General features: G+C 38.1%; 2 protein-coding genes across 2 annotated transcripts; both read right to left on the bottom strand.

Moving 5' to 3' along the window:
- Positions 1 to 12,943: 12,943 nt before the first annotated feature.
- Positions 12,944 to 13,972, bottom strand: LOC136280339 (adenosine receptor A3-like). The gene has a single exon (XM_066165357.1). It carries the CDS (start codon positions 13,970 to 13,972, stop codon positions 12,944 to 12,946), a length of 1,029 nt encoding a protein of 342 aa, XP_066021454.1.
- Positions 13,973 to 17,052: 3,080 nt separating this feature from the next.
- LOC136280338 (histamine H4 receptor-like) lies at positions 17,053 to 17,829 on the bottom strand. Its single transcript, XM_066165356.1, has one exon. It carries the CDS (start codon positions 17,827 to 17,829, stop codon positions 17,053 to 17,055), a length of 777 nt encoding a protein of 258 aa, XP_066021453.1.
- Positions 17,830 to 21,821: the final 3,992 nt, after the last annotated feature.

The raw sequence follows: 21,821 nt of genomic DNA, 5'->3' as shown, positions 1-21,821 counted from the left end.
TACGTGTTAATAATATACATGGAAAAATACGAGATGGCTTATCATAGCGGAGCTCGCAGAGCGTAGCCCCATAATTATACAAAATGGTAGTAGTAGCCCATCAAGCCGAAAAAATTTGGATTTACGACCGTGCGACCGTACGACCCACCGTACAAGGTGCTACTTTTAACATGCGTGGTCAACTGTACCGCGGGCAAGCCAACGCCTCAGCTTTGTCCAGTAGTCCAGTGGTCAGTGCACTGGGCTCCGAGTCCGACGACCCGGGTTCTAGTCCTGGCCGGGGCAAGGCGTTGTGCCCTTGGGACGTGCGGGAAAAAAATGCGAGCTTCGCTTTTAGGCTTGGCTAGATTTATATATTAATTAAGCATAAGCAAAGCGCGCGCATTAAGTGCAAAAATAATTTATTCAAACCGTGCGTTCGGTCAAAACAATCGCGTACGATCAAAACAATAATATGCCATGATATCTTCACATCTTTAAGGCCAAGGTTTAACCATGTTTGTTTTTAATTTCGGCGTTGGATCGCTCGAGCAAAGTGTTAAGCTGGGTCGGCTCGTAATTTTCGTTTTTTTCGACCTTTTCCAAACCGACAACCAAAAAGCATTTTTCGTTGTTTGAGCGGTTTTTCAGCTGCGGCGGCGAAAGAAACCCTAGTTGAAACGCCGGCCATTGTTTCGCTCGCAAATTTTCAAATTTTGTTGGGACATCCAAAGCTCGCATTTGATTGGCTACCTGTGAGTTTCTTTGATTATTGACCGATCAGAATGTTTGATTTGTTACTTTCTTTGCACTGAATTCACCCTCTTCTACACTAAATTAACACTCTTCTGCACTGAGTTACCTGAAAACTGCATTTATCTTAACCAATCAGAACGGAGTAATTTTTTCATGTATATTATTAATCATAAAAATTGAAGAAACTCTCCATTTCAGTTCCAATATTGGTCTTTCTCATAAAAAAATAGTTTTGATGACCTAGCTGGGATAAAAGAAAAAAAACTTGACATTTTTATAGCAGCCAAGGCAACCTGGTAAGCTGTATAACCCGCGTTCTGAACGAGTGGGTATTCCTTTAACACTTTAACTCCTAACTCCTAAGATCTGATTGCTAATTCTCCCTTCTAACTACTACACATTTCCATGTAAATTAGTTACAATAATTTGCTATTAGATCAAGATAGCAACCTCTGCCTGATAAGTTTCAATATTCTCTTTACATTTCTGCTGGATAATGTCTGAATATTGGGTTAAGCTAAGTTTCCCGATCTCTTTAATTTAAACATTCTTCGATTATGCAAAGTGAAGCATGGTGAGCCCGAAAAGGTCGGTTTATGATGGTCAATGCCCTTCTTGTGTCTAAAATCTCTGTAACATAAATCCATGCACAAGAGAATATAAAGTCTTCTATATCCTCTTGTTGTCCATTACCATCTTTATATGTAACTCTCCATTTTTACAATTCTATTCTGCTCCGGTTATTTTAGTATAGACTACTCTTGATAAGTGAAACAATACAGATTTAGTATTTTTATTTCTATTTTAATATATAATTCTGTTGTCATATTTACCGTCGACTAAAGGACCCACAACGACTGCGGAAACAAAGTCGGGGCGAGGTGGGAGGTAGTATTATGCGGAAAAAGAAATTTATTACAATAAGAACATCGCTGCTCCACTGCTGTTAAATGGGATCCCCTAGTCTGACAGAAATTAATTCATGAGGAGCCCATGACTCCTCCACATAGGATACATAGATATGCACCGCCTAAGATAATGAGTTCTAGGGTCGGGGGGAGAGGAACCTGAAAATAGGCTCAATATTTGTTGCGTATGGGCCGCTGACCTATCAGAACCCCTACCGCATTAAAGTCTATTCTGTAGCCAATTATAGACCCTATCTTAGTCACTTTTGGTGATACGGTAACAAGAATTTAACCGCGATTCTTCTTATTATTTTTGAATCCTTACTTACCAGAAATTTTCTTCACCCCAAAGTCCCGAAAATATGTGACCCAAATATATGAACTCTATTGAAAACGCAATCCAGTTTATAGTCAACTCCAGGCGTGAAAATAGGTATACTCTCTCCATAGATCGGAAAACGTGTATGGATTTGATCATTCTGGTCGTAAATTGATGGTAGTCTGCAAGAGAATGACATATAGGAAGACATACTAAAGTCATTTTCGTTCGAACTCCGATGGAACCAAAGGGAGAGACAATAATATCAAATCGTGTCACTCGAGCTGAATTTTTTACCAGTTTGTCTTTGGCTCTGACGCGTACTTATGCTTAGCGCGAACCAAGTTCAACTTTTAGAGGCCAAGTTTGAAAACGAGTGTGGGTCTTGGTTTGAAATAAAGCCAGAACCTGGGAGAGGGGGGGTACTTTGATCAATTTTTACCGAGTATGTACCGCTGGCCTTTCAACCTCTTCCGTGGCCAATTATAAACACCATCGCAGTCACTTTTGAGCATATGTGATATTCCTGATCCCAACTTACTCACTTTCTGGTTATGCATCTACTTCATAAAGCCTTTTAAGTAGATCATCCTATAATGAATTGATCCATTTGTTTAACAGGACGCAGATCACTTGAGTTTTCACCTACATTAAAAACATTTCGGTGCATTTCAGTCTTTTACCTGCGGAACAACAATACAAATATCCTGGTGCATTTGGTTCTAACTATTTTCACATCCCAACTTAACCCAATTTTCCTACCCTTAAAATCCCGAAAATGTGCAACATCTTTCTAGAAACGCTATTAATATAGTCAATCCAGTCGTAAAAAATGCGATCTCATCCAGCGGCACATCCCCATTACCAAGAACTACCCAACGAGTATTTTTTTTTTCCAGCTGGAAGATCATGACGCATCGCACATCCAAAGTCCCTGCAGAGGCTAACTCATCCAACTTTTGAGTTCAGTCGTAAAAAGAGACATTGAAATTTGAAAAATAACATCTTCCAAACAAATTCTGTAACCTCTCACTTAAAGTCGGTCCTGTGTCATAAAATCATGATTTCCGTTTGATTCAAGTGGTTATCAAAGTCATTTAAGTTTAAATTGGACATGAAATTGTCCAAATTTGAGCAATGTTAATTCTGTTTATTTCCTCTTCAAGTGTGCACGACACAGACTCAAATATTTGCAAAATATGAGTGCAGCTTCCACATTTCAAAGAACCACTTTAAAAACGGACGACATCAGAAATTTACAAAATATTTACATTTATAAAAGGTAAGTTTTAAGAAAAACGTTTACGGTAAAATAATGGCAGATGTTTCTATCAACATAATCCCTTTCCCGATCGTATTTGTCTGTGATTAAAGTAATAAAACAGATGAAATCTAATGAAATGTGTAACCGTAATCCTTGTTTGTATTTTGTTTGTCGGAATATATCTCCCAAGTGCCGAACAGCTAATAAATAAATATTAAATTCTTGAGTGTGTGTGTCGAAGATATTAGTCTGGTTTTACTGCACTATTGTCGCTTAAATGAACTATGCAAATCACGTCCATTTATTTTGGTAAAAGATCCAGTAAATATGTAATGTCATATTGCTCTTTTTAATTAAGATGTTCGAAGTAAATTGGTTGGTAAGAGAAATAAGAAAATATGTATACTAGTTGTTTATATGCAATCATTGATTGAGTGACAGTGTCCTTTTGGAGAGGATATGAGGTCACGCAGTGACGTGAGTTGTGCATTATATTCGATTACTGGTTGATGTTGAATTTACATTGACTATCCCAAAAGTCGAGAGCAATCCATTTACGTTGTCCAACTTCAGCGTTCAAGCTTTACAAACAGATCCGCTGCTATTCATTCGGAACCTTTAATCATTACAGTTAAAAATGAAAGAAACAACGGGAAACGAATAATGAAATGGAAAATTAATTACTTTCTGTAGTCCCCCCTCCCCCTTATAACTTTGTTGCTGACGTCTGACCCCCCTCCACTGCCCGATAAAACCATGTGATCCTTCTCAAAATTCTCCACCCTCCATCATTGAAAAGACTGGTGTTCAGGGGTAAATGTGAAATACGAAAAACAACATATTTACGTACAAAGAGCAAACGTAGGAGTATTCAGAATATCTGTCAATATAAACCATTCATAGTTCAGTTGTGAGGAATGTCCTCTATCACAGGAGAACCAGCGAGCATCAGAAAGAATCAAAAGGTCATAAGGTCATAGAGCGCTGTGAAGCGGTTCCATTTCCTCATATGCCTGTATCTCTGACCGGAAAGTCTGAAAATTTCCCCACTTGCGTGCCTACTACTAAACTCATTTCGCTCTGAACAACAGCTGACGTTACGTTCGGAACGTCAGCTTTACAAATTCTCTATGGTGGCCAATTCACATGATCAACTCAGTTGCTAAAACCAAATTATCATGTAATTCCTCCCCCCCCTCCCGGAACCATAGTTTCTTTAGAAACTGAAACCGACCCCTTTACCCAAAAACTCACCTATCGGTGAGAGTTTCTACGAAGTTAAGTTGGCCATTGGTTGCCATCTTTATGACACAGAAGACCGACCTAAGTCAGGAGTCTCTCATTCTCAGCGATATCCGTTGCGTGAGTCAACAGATGTAGGCGCAATATAAAAATACTCGATGCTGCGGAAATTCTGGGAAGAAAATCAACGCTCTACAATCAAATATTAAGCGCATCTTTGCCAAAAAATCTCAATTGCATTGCACTGAAGTGCTGTGTTATTTTTCCCTTTTTTAGCGTCTTCAGGTCGTTAAAATCCTCCCTCGGTTGATGATTCTTCAACCGTATCTAACGGTCGGTTTTCAAAGTCCCGAAATTTGTTGCCCTTTACTACTGTAATTTCTCAACTTTATTAAGCGTCACCTCTATTAAGCGGTCGTGCTCACCCTTCACTGAGTCCTTGCGGCTTGTTTGTATTATTTTTCACTTGTATTGAACGGTCACTGAGAGCGGAACCGTACAGCTCAAACTAAGCGAAGATTTCTCTTTCAAGCAAAATTTCATCCATTTATTTCCCCCGAAATCAATGTTGTTAAAATTTTTACATGAAGTGGTCAGCAAAAGAATATTCTCTTGGTTGTCACTTATGACATAAAATGGCGTTTTTTTTTTTTATAACATCTCTATTCTGTGGAGCCTGTATTTAAGCGGTCAACCTGATTTAAGTGGTCAATCCGCCATTCCCCGTTAAATACAGGTTTGACTGTATTACCAACTGCGTTTCTTGACGGTCTCCAATTCATCTCTAACTTGCTGACAGTTTCATCCGTCAGAAAGCTATTGATATATTCGTGCTATTTAGGGTAACGGGTAGAGAGTAGAAACTGTCTTGGCTTGAAAAGCTTGGAACATCTGTCCCTCCATATTCATTTAATTTATGAAAAGTTTCCTAAAAACCACAAACATAAATACCTGACCGTAATAACTTTTTTTTCTCACACACGTTCAAAAAATTGATGTCTTCTTGTTTATAACCAACATCTCTCTATTCTAGCTAGGTCAATTCCCCATCCTGCTTAGGAGATTTTATCGCTTCACTTCCCATACTTAATGCAAATATGTCAGCGTGAGTCCTTGAAATGGTGAGATTTACATTTCAATGTAACGATAAGTAGGAATTACTTTTTCCACTCCAAATTTTGACGACTGCATATGAATATCGAAGCTATAAAATGAATGATACATGCATCTTGATTGGTTCTTCGTTATAATGTATTGTCAGACTAGAGGAAGTATATATTTTAGTCATATACGACAAATATATTCCACGTTGCCATGGATCTCTACAGTAATAGATTACAGAAGATGTCAAAATGTGGTAAGAACATGATTAATGACATCCTCGCCTGTGCCTCGTGTGTCACTTTTTTGTTTTTACCACATGATCGTATACTAATGTTATGGTAATCGTATACTTATCTCATAGTTTATATTTTGAACTGTTTCTTTTGTGATCGTACCCTATACCATAAGGTGTCTTTGTGCACACACCTTTGGTACATCTGTTCGAACTCTTTATCTTTACAAAATTCTTTATCATGCAAATTAAAATTTTTTATATTACTTTTCTTCCTTGTCTAGTATATTTAACGAGAAATAGAAAGTCCTCACTCAGTATTATGTGTAACTGAGCAAGCATTTCTCCGTGTGAGTCAGCAATCAATGGGAGAAACTGGCAAACTATTCTCTTGTTTACTACCATCGGGCAAAGAGCCAGCCTTCCCGTCAATTTTTACTGAGGTGAATCAACAATGAAAAAGACAGAAAACAAACAACTATAAAACGCAATGAAAAATAAAACAGTAAAGCAGAGGGCTCCATGTCATGAGATCTGACGAAGCTGTTTCCCTAAAATGGAATAAATCTACAACCTAATATCATAATTATATTCTGCGCTTTTCTGCGATTCAAAGAGTTATTTTTCTTCCTTTTTTGCTGTTTCTGAAGTTCTGGTTACTTTAGAAAATACACCTGACCGGTAATGACTCTGGAAGTTGTCAACTAAGACACAGTTCTTATCCTGTCATGTATTGCCGACTTAAATGTACACGAATAGTGCCTAATTATAAGTCTCATTTATTTGAACAATTTTTACTTAACACTACTGTTGTCATTTCCATCATTTGAGAGGCATTACTAGGTTTTTAACTTCGACTTCCTGACATTAAAATATTCAGCTCGTGTTCTACCTATTTCATTTTAATCGAGTTCCAGCTAGTGTTTGAATTTTGTATTTACAGTTTAGTATCCAGAACATTCTGTTCGAAAGCCAGTTCACGACTAAACTCAATATATATAACATCCTGTTCGAAAGCCAGTTCACGACTAAACTCAGCGGTCCTTCTGTGCCTCTCTTTCCTTGTTTTAGAAAACTTTGTGTTTACAGCTGCTTGTACATGTCTTCCTGTACAACATAAAGCCAGTGCTCGTCGAAACTCAGCAATTCTTAATGCGTAAAAAATTGGATGGACAAAAGAGTTCAAGTAGTTGAAAAGGTTTACTGCATGATAAAATCGTCTTGGTACATGGAAAAACCAAACATACATTAGTAAGTTTAACAAAACTAGCGGCAGCCAAGCGAGTAAAGTAAGGCCAGATACAATTAACAAAGTCTTTGTTAAGCGCTTGTTTTGTAAGTCTCGGCTTTCTTGATGTGAAGCGGCGACTCTTTCAGTTTGAAACTTTTGCCAAATACCAATGTTACAGCCACATGTGATTAAAACTAGAATCAAAGTGTATGGTACCCAAAAAAACATAGTGTACTTGTAAGAAAATAATAGGTTTGAACCGGTCCACATTGCAGAAATAAGGAGAGCTAGTGCCTACACTGAAAATATAGCAATGCGGTATGCTTGTGTCGATAATGTACGATGCTTAAACGGCCAACGTATGGCGTAAAATCTTTCACACGTTATGAACACTGCAGAAACAAGAGAGGCCTGCGAGAAAGCTGTGTCAACGATCATGTAGGGAATTAAGATAGGCTTGTTGGTCCATAAGTTTCCAACGAACGTGGTCCATAGGCGGAATCCATACCCGACATCGTAAATGTATACTGGTAAACTCAAAGCTCCTAGGAACAGATCAGCAAACGCCATGTTAACAACTAGAAACCAATATTTCTTTCGAATATTTTTGTTCTTCGCAAAAATAGTTATGGTGAGTAAGTTTCCCACGACAACTAAAATAAATGTTAGCGTTAAAGCGCTGCACAATGCAATGCTTTCGCCCTGTGTGCGATCATATGCATCATTTGTACTGTTTCGTCGGCTGACACTAGAAGAAGATGACGAAGACTTTTTGTTCATTTTGAGATGATACTAAGATAATGATGAAGAAGCCAGGGTACAACATATGTTTTATGCCTCTTTACTGTTCACTGACTAATTACGAATGCAAGCACTCCACTGACTGTGACATCTTATCGATGACAGAGATCGCCCATTAAATTGCGGAGGACGAAGTTTTTTTTCTCTTTGTACATTTCTCTTATTAAAAATGATGATCTTTATGATGTCATCACTGAAAAGTAATAGGTGACAGCTGTAGGTGCATGTTTTAACATGCACCTGCAACTGTCACTTAAAAGTGTTTATTTACCCTCAGTGCGGTGCTTGTATAAATGCATGCGTTCTGATGGGTGACCCATTGTGAAATAGATGTAGAGCTCTCACTGCCGTTTGTTTATCCCGCAAACAGGCCCTGCGTTTGGATTTTGCCTTACGGCACAGACAAGGGTGCCGCTTATGGGAAAAAGTTATTAAAAATCGTACTGATCTTAGTTAGATGTCGAACTTGGTCTTTACCACTTAAACTTTTCAAATCTTTGCTATAAAAAAAAAAAAAAACCTGCACTTCAATGAACAACGGTTCAATTTATCATAAAAATTTAAGGAACTCTCCATTTCAGTTCCAATATTGGACTTTCTCATTAACAACTAGTTTCATGACCTCGCCGGGATAAAAAAAAACTTGACATTTTTATAGCAGCCGAGGCAACCTTTCCATTACATACTAACTACTACACATTTCCTTGTAAATTAGTGACAAGAATTTCCTGTTAAATCGAGATAGCAACTTCTACTTTATTAGTTTGAATATTCTTATTACATTTCTGCTGGATAATGTGTCAATATTGTAGGGAGAAGTTACATGTTGAGCACTTCCGGGAGTTTAAGGGTTAAACTAAGCTTCCCGACCTCTTTGATGTAAACACTCTTTGATCACAACGACTGCAGAAACAAAGTCGGGTTGAGGGGGAGGCAGTATTATGCGGAAAAATAATTTTATTTCAATAAAAAACATCGCTGCTCCACTGCTGGAACATCTATTAAATGTGATCCCCTAACTGACAGAAATTAATTCATGAGGAGCCCACGACTCCTCCACATAGGATACATAGATATGCGCCGCCTAAGATAATGAGTTCTAGGGTCGGGGGAGGGGAATTTGAAAATAGAGTCAATTTTTGTTGCGTATGGGCCGCTGACCTATCAGAACCCTACCGCATTATAGTCTGTTCTGTGGCCAATTATAGACCCCACCTTAGTCACTTTTGGTGATACGGTAACAAGAATTTAACCGCGATTCTTCTTCTTATTTTAAAATCCCTACGTACCAGAAATTTTCTTTAGCCCAAAGTCCCGAAAATATGTGACCCCAATATATGAGCTCTATTGAAAACGCAATCCAGTTTCTAGTCAACGCCAGGCGTGAAATATAGGTATACCCTATCCATCGATCGGAAAACGTGTATGGATTCGATCATTCCGGTCGTAAACTGATGGTATTCTGCAAGAGGATGACACTTCGGATGACATACTAAAGTCATTTTCGTTTCAACTCCGATGGAACCAAAGGGAAAGACAATTATATCAAATCGGGTCACTCGAGCTGAATTTTTTAGGTCAATTTACCAGTTTGTCTTTGGCTCTGACGCGTACTTATGCTTAGCGCGAACCAAGTTCAACTTTTAGAGGCCAAGTTTGAAAACGAGTGCGGGCCTTGGTTTGAAATAAAGCCAGAACCTGGGAGAGGGGGGGGTACTTTGGTCAATTTTTACCGAGTATGTACCGCTGGCCTCTCAACCTCTTCCGTGGCCAATTATAAACACCATCGCAGTCACTTTTGAGCATATGTGATTTTCCTGCTCCCAACTCAGTCACTTTTTGGTTATAAGTCTACTTTATAAAGTAGAGTATGGACCATCCTAAAACGAATTAATCTATTTGTCAAACAGGATGCAGATCACCTACATTAAAAACAATTTGGTGGATTTGAAACTTTTACCTGCGGAACAACAATACAAATATTCTGATGCATTTGTTTCTTACCATTTTCACATCCCTACTTAAAGCAATTTATTTACTTTTAAAATCCCGAAAATGTGTGACCCCATTCTGGTAACTCTATTGACATAGTCAATCCAGTCGTGAAAAATGCGACCTCATCCAGCGGCACATCCCTATTACCAGGAAGTACCCGCCGAGTATTTTTTTCCAGCTTGTAGTTCATGACACATTGCGCTTCCAAAGTTCCTACAGAGGCTAACTCATCCAACTTTTGAGTTCAGTCGTAAAAACCTCTCATTTAAAGTCGGTCCTGTGTCATAAAATCATGATTTCCGTTTGATTAAAGTGGTTATCAAAGTCATTTAAGTTTAAATTGAACATGAAATTGTCAAAATTTGAGCAATATTAATCCTATTTATTTCCTCTTCAAGTGTGCACGACACATACTCAAATATCTGCAAAATATGAGAGCAGCTTCCAAATTTCAAAGAACGGACGACATCAATGCCAGAAATTTACAAAATATTTACATTTATAAAAGGTAAGTTTTAAGCAAAAAGTGGCAGATGTTTCTGTCGGCATGTCGAAATGATAAAACAGATAAAATCTATTGAAATGTGTAACCGTAATCATTGTTTGTATTTTGTTTGTCGGAATATATCTCCCAAGTGCCGAACAGCTAATAAATAAATATTAAATTCTTGAGTGTGTGTGTCGAAGATATTAGTCTGGTTTTACTGCACTATTATCGCTTAAATGAACTATGCAAATCACGTCCATTTATTTTGGTAAAAGATCCAGTAAATATGTAATGTCATATTGCTCTTTTTAATTAAGATGTTCGAAGTAAATTGGTTGGTAAAAGAAATAAGAAAATATGTATAACTTGTTTATATGCAATCATTGATTGATTGAGTGACAGTGTCCTTTTGGAGAGGATATGAGGTCACGCAGTGACGTGAGTTGTGCATTATATTCGATTACTGGTTGATGTTGAATTTGCATTGACTATCCGAAAAGTCGAGAGCAATCAATTTACGTTGTCTAACTTCAACGTTCAAGCTTTACAAACAGATCTGCTGCTATTCATTCGGAACCTTTAATCATTACAGTTAAAAATGAAAGAAACAACGGGAAACGAATAATGAAATGGAAAATTAATTACTTTCTGTAGTCCCCCCTCCCCCTTTATAACTTTGTTGCTGACGACTTATCCCCCTCCACTGCCCCATAAACCATGTGATCCCCCTCAAAATTCTCCATCATTGAAAAGACTGGTGTTCAGGGGAAAATGTGAAATATGAAAACAACATATTTACGCACAAAGAGCAAATGTAGGAGTATTCAGAATATCTGTCATTATAAACCTTTCATAGTTTAGTTGTGAGGAATGTCCTCTATCTCAGGAGAACCAGCGAGCATCAGAAAGAATCAAAAGGTCATAAGGTCATAGAGCGCTGTGAAGCAGTTCCATTTTTTCCTATGCCTGTATCTCTGACCGGAAAGTCTGAAAATTTTCCAATTTTCCAAGCAACGCTCTACAATCAAATTTTAAGCGCATTTTTGCCAAAAGATGTCAATTGCATTGCACTGAAGTGCTGTGTTATTTTTCCCTTTTTTAGCGTCTTCAGGTCGTTAAAATCCTTCCCTCGGTTGAATTATTCTTCAACCGTTCGCTTTGAAGCGTCTCAAGCTGAATTTGGAAAGCCAAGTACAGTCCAACCTGCATGTATAAAGCGGCACCGTATTAAGCGGTCACCCTGTATCTAACGGTCGGTTTTCAAAGTCCCGAAATTTGTTGCCCTTTACTACTGTAATTTCTCAACTCTCTTAAGCGGTCACCTCCATTAAGCGGTCGTGCTCACCCTTCCCTGAGTCCTTGCGGCTTGTTTGTACTATTTTCCATTTGTATTGAATGGTCACTGAGAGCGGAACCGTACAGCTCAAACTAAGCGAAGAATACTCTTTCAAGCAAAATTTAATCCATTTATTTCCCCCGAAATCAATGTTGGTAATATTTTTGCGCAAGTTTTTTACATGAAGTGGTCAGCAAAAGAATGTAAAAGTATTCTCTTGGTTGTCACTTATGACATAAAATGGGGTTTTTTTATCGTTTTTTATAACATCTCTATTCTGTGGAGCCTGTATTTAAGCGGTCAACCTGATTTAAGTGGTCAATCCGCCATACCCCGTTATATACAGGTTTGACTGTATTACCAACTGCTTTTCTTGACGGTCTCCAATCAATCTCTAACTTGCTGACAGTTTCATCCTTCAGAAAGCTTTTGATATATTCGTGCTATTTAAGGTAACGGGTAGAGAGTAGAAACTGTCTTCCTGTAATGCTATTTTTTATTGACACATGTTCAAATAGTTTATCTAAGGATATATTTCCTCTGGAACCTTCCGTAAATTCAAGCTTTTTCAAGCAACTATTGAAAGTGTAAGTTGTCAAAAGTTTTATTTCGGTCTACTTTCCTAGCCTCCAGGACGTGTTCGAAAAGCTTGGAGCATCTGTCCCTCCGTATTCGTTTAATTTATGAAAAGTTTCCTAAAAACCTCAAACATAAATACCTGTCAAAAATTTGGCATATGTAGAATATCATCTGACGGCAATAACTTTTTTTTCTCACACGTTCAAAAAATTGATGTCTTCTGTTCATACCCAACATCTCTCGATTCTAGCTAGGTCAATTCCCCACCCAGCTTAGGAGTTTTCATCGCTTCACTACCCATACGTAATGCACATGCGTCAGCGTGAGTCCTTGAAATGGTGAGATTTACATTTCAATGTAAAGATAAGTTGGAATTATTTTTTCAAAGAGTCATTTTTCTTCCTTTTTTGCTGTTTCTGAAGTTCTGGTTACTTTAGAAAATATACCTGACCGGTAATGACCCTGGAAGTTGTCAACTAAGACACAGTTCTTATCCTATCATGTATTGCCGACTTAAATGTAGACGAATAGTGCCTAATTATATGTCTCATTTATTTGAACAATTTTTACTTAACACTACTGTTGTCATTTCCATCATTTGAGAGGCATTATTAGGTTTTTAACTTCGACTTCCTGACATTAAAATATTCAGCTCGTGTTCTACCTATTTCATTGTAATCGAGTTCCAGCTAGTGTTTGAATTATATGTTTTACAGTTTGGTATCCAGAACATTCTGTTCGAAAGCCAGGTCATCACTAAACTCAGCGGTCCTTCTGTGCCTCTTTTTCCTTCTTTTAGAAAGCTTTGTGTTTACAGCTGCTTGTACATGTCTTCCTGTACAACATAAAGCCAGTGCTCGTCGAAACTCAGCAATTCTTAATGCGTAAAAAATTGGATTGACAAAGGAGTTAAAGTAGTTGAAAAGGTTTACCATATCATAAAATCGTCTTGGTACATGGAAAACCCAAACAAACATTAGAAAGTTTAACAAAACTAACGGCAGCCAAGCGAGTAAAGTAAGGCCAGATACAATTAACAAAGTCTTTGTTAAGCGCTTGTTTTGTAAGTCTCGGCTTTCTTGATGTGAAGCGGCGACTCTTTCAGTTTGAAACTTTTGCCAAATACCAATGTTACAGCCACATGTGATTAAAATGAGAATCAAAGTGTATGGCCCCCAAAAAACCAGAGTGTGCTTGTAAGAAAACAACAGGTTTGAACCGGTCCACATTGCAGAAATAAGGAGAGCTAGTGCCCACACTGAAAATATAGCAATGCGATATGCTTGTGTCGATAATGTTCGATGCTTAAACGGCCAACGTATGGCGTAAAATCTTTCACACGTTATGAACACTGCAGAAATAAGAGAGGCCTGTGAGAAAGCTGTGTCAACGATCATGTAGGGAATTAAGATAGGCTTGTTGGTCCATAAGTTTCCAATGAACATGGTCCATAGGCGGAACTTATACCCGACATTGTAAATGTATACTGGTAAACTCAAAGCTCCTAGGAACAGATCAGCAAACGCCATATTGACGACTAGAAACAAATATTTCTTGCGAATATTTTTGTTCTTCGCAAAAATAACTATGGTGAGTAAGTTTCCCACGACAACTAGAATAAATGTTAGCGTAAAAGCGCTGCACAATGCAATGCCTTCCACCTGAGTGCGATCATATGCATCATTTGTGTCGTTTCGTCGGCTGACATCAGCAGAAGACGACGAAGACGTTTTGTTCATTTTGAGATGATACTGAGACAACGATGAAGAAGCCAGGGTACAACATATGTTTTGTGCCTCTTTACTGTTCACTGACCAATTACGAATGCAAGCACTCCACTGACTGTGACACCTTATTGATGACAAATATCGCCCATTGAGTTGCGGAGGAGGAAGTTTTTTTCTCTTTGTAAATTTCTCTTAATAAAAATGATGCATGTTTTAACATGCACCTGCAGCTGTCACTTAAAGTGTTTATTTTCCTTCAGTGCGGTGCCTGTATAAGTGTGCGCGTTCTGATTGGTGAGCCATTGTTACATAGATGAAGAGCTCTCACTGCTGTTTGTTTATCATGCAAACAGGCTTTGTGTTTGGGTTTCGCTTTACAGTACAAACAAGGGTGCCGCTTATGGGAAAAAGTTATTAAAAACCGTGCTGATCTCAGTTAGATGTCGAACTCGGTCTTTATCATTTAAACTTTTCAAATCTTTGCTAAAAAAAAAAAAAAACCTGGACTTCAATGAACAACGGTTCAATTTATCATAAATAATGAAGAAACTCTTCATTTCAGTTCCAATATTGGACTTTCTCATCTAAAATTGGTTTTCATGACCTCGCCGGGATAAAAAAAACTTGTCATTTTTAAAGCAGCCGAGGCAACCCTTCCATTACATACTAACTACTACACATTTCCTTGTAAATTAGTGACAAGAATTTCCTGTTAAATCGAGATAGCAACTTCTACTTTATTACTTTGAATATTCTTATTACATTTCTGAAACGAATAATGAAATGGAAAATTAACTACTTTCTGTAGTCCCCCCTCCCCCTTATAACTTTGTTGCTGACGACTGACCCCCCTCCACTTCCCGTTAAAACCATGTGATCCCCCTCCAAATTCTCCACCCTCCATCATTGAAAAGACTGGTGTTCAGGGGTAAATGTGAAATATGAAAACAACATATTTACGCACAAAGAGCAAATGTAGGAGTATTCAGAATATCTGTCTGCTTAATAGTTTAGTTGTCCTCTATCTCAGGAGAACCAGCGAGCATCAGAAAGAATCAAAAGGTCATAAGGTCCTACACCGCTGTAAAGCGGTTCCACTTCCTCCTATACCTGTATCTCTGACCGGAAAGTCTGAAAATTTCCCCACTTGCCTGCCTACTACTAAACTCATTTCGCTCTGAACAACAGCTAACGTTACGTTCGGAACGTCAGCTTTACAAATTCTCTATGGTGGCCAATTCACATGATCAACTCAGTTGCTAAAACCAAATTATCATGTAATTCTTTCCCCCCCCCTCCCTCAAAACCATAGTTTCTTAGTTGTAGTAGTTGAAACTGAACCCCTTTACCAAAAGACTCACCTATCAATGAGAGTTTCTACGAAATTAAGCACAAAAGAAACTGATGGAAGCATACAGCCTCAGGTTACCACCTTTATAATATAGAAGACCAACCTAAATCGTCGAGTAGTCCTTCATTCCCAGCAATATCCGTTGCGTGGGGCAACAGACATAGGCGCAAAAAAGAAAGAAATACTCGATGCTGCGGAAATTCTGGGAAGAAAATCAACGCTCTACAATCAAATTCTAAGCGCATCTTTGCCAAAAAATCTCAATTGCATTGCACTGAAGTGCTGTGTTATTTTTTCCTTTTTAGCCTCTTCAGGTCGTTAAAATCCTCCCTCGGTTGAATTATTCTTCAACCGTTAGCTTTGAAGCGTCTCAGGCTGAATTTGGAAAGCCAAGTACAGTCAAACCTACATTTATGACGCGGCACCGTATTTAGCGGTCAACCTGTATGTAACGGTCGGTTTTTAAAGTTCCGAAATTTGTTCTCCTTTACTACTGTAATTTCTCAACTCTATTAAGCGGTCACCTCTATTAAGCAGTCGTGCTCACCCTTCACTGAGTTCTAGCGACTTGTTTATCTTCCACCTGTATTGAACGGTTACTCAGAGCGGAGTCGCTTATATTAAACTAAGAATTCTCCCAGTTCAAGCAAGACTTACTCCATGTTTTTCTCCTGAAATCAATGTTGGTAATATTTTTGCGCGAGCTTTTGTACATTAAGTGGTCAGTAAGAGAATGTAAAAAAATACTCTTGTGACATAAAATGGCGGTTTTGTATCGTTTTTACTTCATCTCTATTCTGTGGAACCTTCCGTGAATCTAGACTTTTTCAGGCGACTACCGAAAGTGTAAGTTTTCAAAATTTTTTATTTCGGTCTACTTTCCTAGCCTCCAGGACGTGTTTGAAAAGCCTGGAACATTTGCCCCTCCATATTCATTTAATTTATGAAGAGTTTCCTAAAAACCTCAAACATAAATATCTGCAAAAAATTTGGCATATATCGAATATGATCTGACGGTAATACCTTTTTTTTTTTTTTTTTTTTTCCACACACGTTCAAAAAATTGATGTCTTCTGTTTATACCCGATATCTCTCGATTCTAGCTAAGTCAATTCCCCATCCTGCCTTGGAGTTTTCATCGCTTCACTACCTATACTTAATTGTGCATGCGTCAGCGTGAGTCCTCAAAATAGTGAGATTTAATTACTTTTCCACTCCAAATTTTAACAACTGCATATGAATATCGAGGCGATAAAGTGAATGATACATGCATCTTGATTGGTTCTTCTTTATAATGTATTGTTAGACCAGAGGGAGTATATATTAGTCATATACGACAAATATATTCCACGTTGCCGTGGATCTCTGTAATAGATTACAGAAGATGTCAAAATATGGTAAGAACGTGATTAATGACATCCACGGCTGTGCCTCGTGTGTCACTTTTTTGTTCTTTCCACATGATCGTGTACTAATCTTATAGTAATCGTATACTTCTCTTACAGTAATCGTATACTAATCTTATAGTTTATTTGTTGAACTGTTTCTTTCGTAATCCTACCCTACACCACATGGAGTCTTTGGTGCAAACACGTTTGGTACATCTGTTCTAACTCTTCCTCCTTACGGATTCTTTGTCATACAAATTACAATGTTTAATGTTACTTTTCTGCCATTTTCCAATATCTTTAATGAGAAATGGAAAGTCCTCAGTTAGCATTATGTGTTTGAATGATGTGTTTTACATTTTGGTATCCATAACATCCTGTTCGAAAGCCGGCAGCCAAGCGAGTAAAGTAAGGCCAGATACAATTAACAAAGTCTTTGTTAAGCGCTTGTTTTGTAAGTCTCGGCTTTCTTGATGTGAAGCGGCGACTCTTCCAGTTTGAAACTTTTGCCAAATACCAATGTTACAGCCACATGTGATTAAAATGAGAATCAAAGTGTATGGCCCCCAAAAAAACATAGTGTACTTGTAAGAAAATAATAGGATTGAACCGGTCACGGTTGCGGAAATAAGGAGAGCTAGTACCCACACTGAAAATATGGCAATGCGGTATGCTTGTGTCGATAAGTTCCGATGCTTAAACGGCCAACGTATGGCGTAAAATCTTTCACACGCTATGAACACTGCAGAAATAAGAGAAGCCTGCGAGAAAGCTGAGTCAATGATCATGTAGGGAATAAAGATAGGCTTGTCGGTCCATAAGTTTCCAACGAACATGGTCCATAGGTGGAACTCATACCCGACATCGTAAATGTATACTGGTAAACTCAAAGCTCCTAGGAACAGATCAGCAAACGCCATATTGACAACTAGCAACAAATATTTCTTGCGAATATTTTTGTTTTTCGCAAAAATAGTTAGGGTGAGTAAGTTTCCCACGACAACTAGAATAGATGTTAGCGTTAGAGCGCTGCACAACACAATGCCAACCCCCTGAGTACCATCATATGCATCATTTGTATCGTTTCGTCGGCTGACACTAGCAGAAGACGTCGAAGACGTATTGGTCATTTTGAGACAACGATGAACAAGCCTGGTTGCAACATATGTTGTGTTCCTCTGTACTGTTCAATGACCAGTTAGGAATGCTAGCGCTCCACTGACTGTGACTTAAGACTGTGACTTGCTTCATATCTCGATGAACGCACAGCTGACGTATGAACCAATTGTTTTATAACATTTTAAACCCGATGGAAAATTATTTCGCGAAGGATATGTTTGCCGACGTCATGAGCGTGCACAATAGGAAGTTTTCTTTGAAAATTTCTCTTAATAAAAATGATGATCTTTATGACCGTTATTACAGAAAATTAATATGTGACAGCTACGGGTGCATGTTTTGACAAGCATCTGCAGTTGTCTCTTAAAAGTGTCTATTTACCCTTAGTGGGGTGCTTGTATAAATGGTAATTTAGTGTTAACAACTGGGTTGAAAACGTAAATTAGCCACCGTAAAGGGTAAAAAAGCTGACGTTTCGAGCGTTAGCCCTTCGTCAGAGCGATTGACGAAGGGCTAACGCTCGAAACGTCAGCTTTTTTACCCTTTACGGTGGCTAATTTACGTTTTCAACCCAGTTGTTAACACTAAATTACCTGCTATACTCTCCCACCGACGCAGCACCACAGTTTCTTTAGAAACTTACCCCTTTATTCGCTTGTATAAATGCACGCGTTCTGATGGGTGAGCCATTGTTAAATAGATGTAGAGCTCTCAGCGTCGTTTGTTTATACCGCAAGCAGACCGTTGAGTTTGGATTTCGCCTTACGGCGCAGACAATAGTGCCGCTTATTGGAAAAAGTTATTAAAAACCGTGCTGATGTCAGTTAGGTATCGAACTCGGTCTTTATCATGTAAATTTTTCAAATCTTTGCTAAAAAAACTAAACAAAACAAAACATGCACTTCACTGAGCAACGGTTCAATCTGTAAGTAATCACATGAATTTGAGTGCAATTTGGAATAAACAAGCAGGAGTAAATTTGTGGTCTGTGCAAAAATTAACAAGTGCTTGTTTATTCCAAATTGCACTAGAACAATCATGTGATTACGTGTTAATAACATACATGGAAAATACGAGATTGCCTATCATAATTAAGCAAAAGCAAAGCGCGCGCATCAAGTGCAAAAATAATAATTTATTCAAACCGTGCGTTCGGTCAAATTAATCGCGTACGATCAAAACAATAATATGCAGTTATATCTTCACATCTTTAAGGCGCAAAAAAGTTCTAAGTCCGGCTAAACAGTTCAAGGAATTGTTCAGTCTGTGTCCGAATCACTTTCGATGAAATGGAATCATCGTTTCCGAGGTTTAACCATGTTTGTTTTTAATCTCGGCGTTGGATCGCTCGAGCAAAGTGTTAAGCTGGGTCCGCTTGTAATTTTTGATTTCCTTGGCAATTCCCTTCTCTAAAAACCACTTTTTCCAAACCAACAACCAAAATGCAGTGCTTTTTACAGTGTTTTCGTTGTTTGAGCGGTTTTTCAGCTGCGGTGGCGAAAGGAAACCTACTTAAAACGCCGGCCATTGTTTCGCTCGCAAATTTTCAAATTTTGTTGCGACATCTAACGCTCGCATTTGATTGGCTACCTGTGAGTTTCTTTGACTATTGACCGATCAGAATGCCTGATTTGTTATTTTCGTTGCACTGAATCAACCCTCTTCTACTCTGAATTAACTCTCTTCTGCACTGAATTACCTGAAAACTGCATTTATCTTAACCAATCAGAACCGAGTAATTTTTTCATGTATATTATTAATCATAAAAATTGAAGAAACTCTACATTTCAATTCCAATATTGGACTTTCTCATTAAAAAAATAGGTTTGATGACCTAGCTGGGATAAAAGAAAAAAAACTTGACATTTTTATAGCAGCCAAGGCAACCTTTCCATTATATGCTAAGCTGTATAACCCGCGTTCTAAACAAGTGGGTATTCATTTAATGTGTGGATATTGTAGGGAGAAGTTACATGTTGAGCACTTCTGGGAATTTAAGGGTTAAGCTAAGTTTCCCGATCTCTTAATGTAAACATTCTTTGATCATGCAAATTGAAGCATGGTGAGCCTGGAAAGGTCGGTTTATGATGGTCAATGCCCTTCTTGGGTCTGACATCTTTGTAACATATATCTATGCACAAAAGAATATAAAGTCTTCTATATTCTCTTGTTGTGCATTACCATCTTTATATGAAACTCTCCATTTTCACAATTCTATTCTGCTCTGGTTATTTGAGTATAGAGTACTCTTAATAAGTGAAACAATACAGATTTATTATTTTTATTTCTATTTTATATATAATTCTGTTATCATATTTACAGTCGACTAGTGGACCAACAACGACTGCAAAAACAAAGTCGGGGCGAGGTGGGAGGCAGTATTATGCGGAAAAAGAAATTGATTACAATAAAAACATCACTTCTCCACTGCTGGAACATCTATTGAATGGGATCCCCTAATCTGACAGAAATTAATTCATGAGGAGCCCTATGTACCCTAAGATAGGGTACATAGACATGCACCGCCTAAGGTAATGGGTTCTAAGGTCGGGGGGAGAGGAACCTGGTAATAGGCTCAATTTTTGTTGTGTATGGCCGCTGACCTATCAGAACCCCTACCGCATTATAGTCTATTCTGTAGCCAATTATAGACCCCATCTTAGTCACTTTTGGTGATACGGTAACAAAATTTAACCGAGATTCTTCTTCTTATTTTTAAATCCCTACTTACCAGAAATTTTCTTCATTCCAAAGTCCCGAAAATATGTGCCCCAATATATGAACTCTATTTAAAACGCAATCCAGTCTATGGCATGTACAGTCAATCCCAGTCGTGAAAATAAGCATACCCTATCCATCGATCGGAAAACGTGTATGGATTTGATCATTCTGGTCGTAAATTGATGGTAGTCTGTAAGAGAATGATATGTAGGAGAACATACTAAAGTCATTTTCGTTTCAACTCCGATGAAACCAAAGGGAAAGACAATAGAGAGAGAGAGAGAGAGAGGAGGGGGGATACTTCGGTCAATTTTTACCGAGTATGTACCACTGGCCTCTCAACCTATTCCGTGACTAATTACAGACACAATCGTAGTCATTTTTGAACATATGTAACTTTCCTGATCCCAACTTAGTCATTTTCTGGTTATGCATCTACTTTATAAAGCCTGTAAAGTAGATCATCCTAAAACGAATTGATTCATTTGTTAAACAGGATGCAGATCACTTGATTTTTTACCTACATTAAAAACATTTTGGTGCATTTGGAACTTTTACATGAGGTAAAACAATACAAATATTATGGTGCATTTGAATCTTACAATTTTCGCATCCCTACTTAAAGCAATTTTCTTATCCTTAAAATCCCGAAAATGTGCGACCCCATTCTAGTAACTCTATTGATATAGTCAATCCAGTCGTGAAAATGCGACCTCACCCAGCGGCACATCCCCATTACCAGGAAGTACCCACCGAGTATTTTTTCCAGCTTGAAGATCATGACGCATGGCATATCCGAAGTCCTTACAGAGAGGCTGCAATCAATCTCTGACTTCCTAACAATTTCATCCTTCAGAAAGCTATTGATATATTCGTGCTATTCAGGGTAACTGGTAGAGAGTAGAAGCTTTTTTCATGTAATGCCATTTTTTATTGACACATGTTCAAATAGTCTATCTAAGGATACTTTTCCTCTGGAAACTTGCGTAAATTCAAGCTTTTTAAGGCGACTATTGAAAGTGTAAGTTGTCAAAAGTTTTATTTCGGTCTACTTTCCTAGCCTCCAGGACGTGTTTGAAAAGCTTGGAACATCTGTCCCTCCATATTCGTTTAATTTATGAAAAGTTTACTAACAACCTCAAACAGAAATACTTGACAAAAGTTTGGCATATATCGAATACCATTTGACGGTAATCTCCATTTTTCTTTCACACAGGTTGAAAAAATTGATTTCTTCTGTTTATACTCGACATCTCTCGTTTTAGGTCAATTCCCCTTCCTG

Source organism: Pocillopora verrucosa, chromosome 4, assembly GCF_036669915.1.
Source record: "Pocillopora verrucosa isolate sample1 chromosome 4, ASM3666991v2, whole genome shotgun sequence".
In the NCBI taxonomy this organism is placed as follows: Eukaryota; Metazoa; Cnidaria; class Anthozoa; order Scleractinia; family Pocilloporidae; genus Pocillopora; species Pocillopora verrucosa.
The sequence above is the reverse complement of the archived record's forward strand: the minus strand, read 5'-3'. Positions and strand labels throughout refer to the sequence as shown.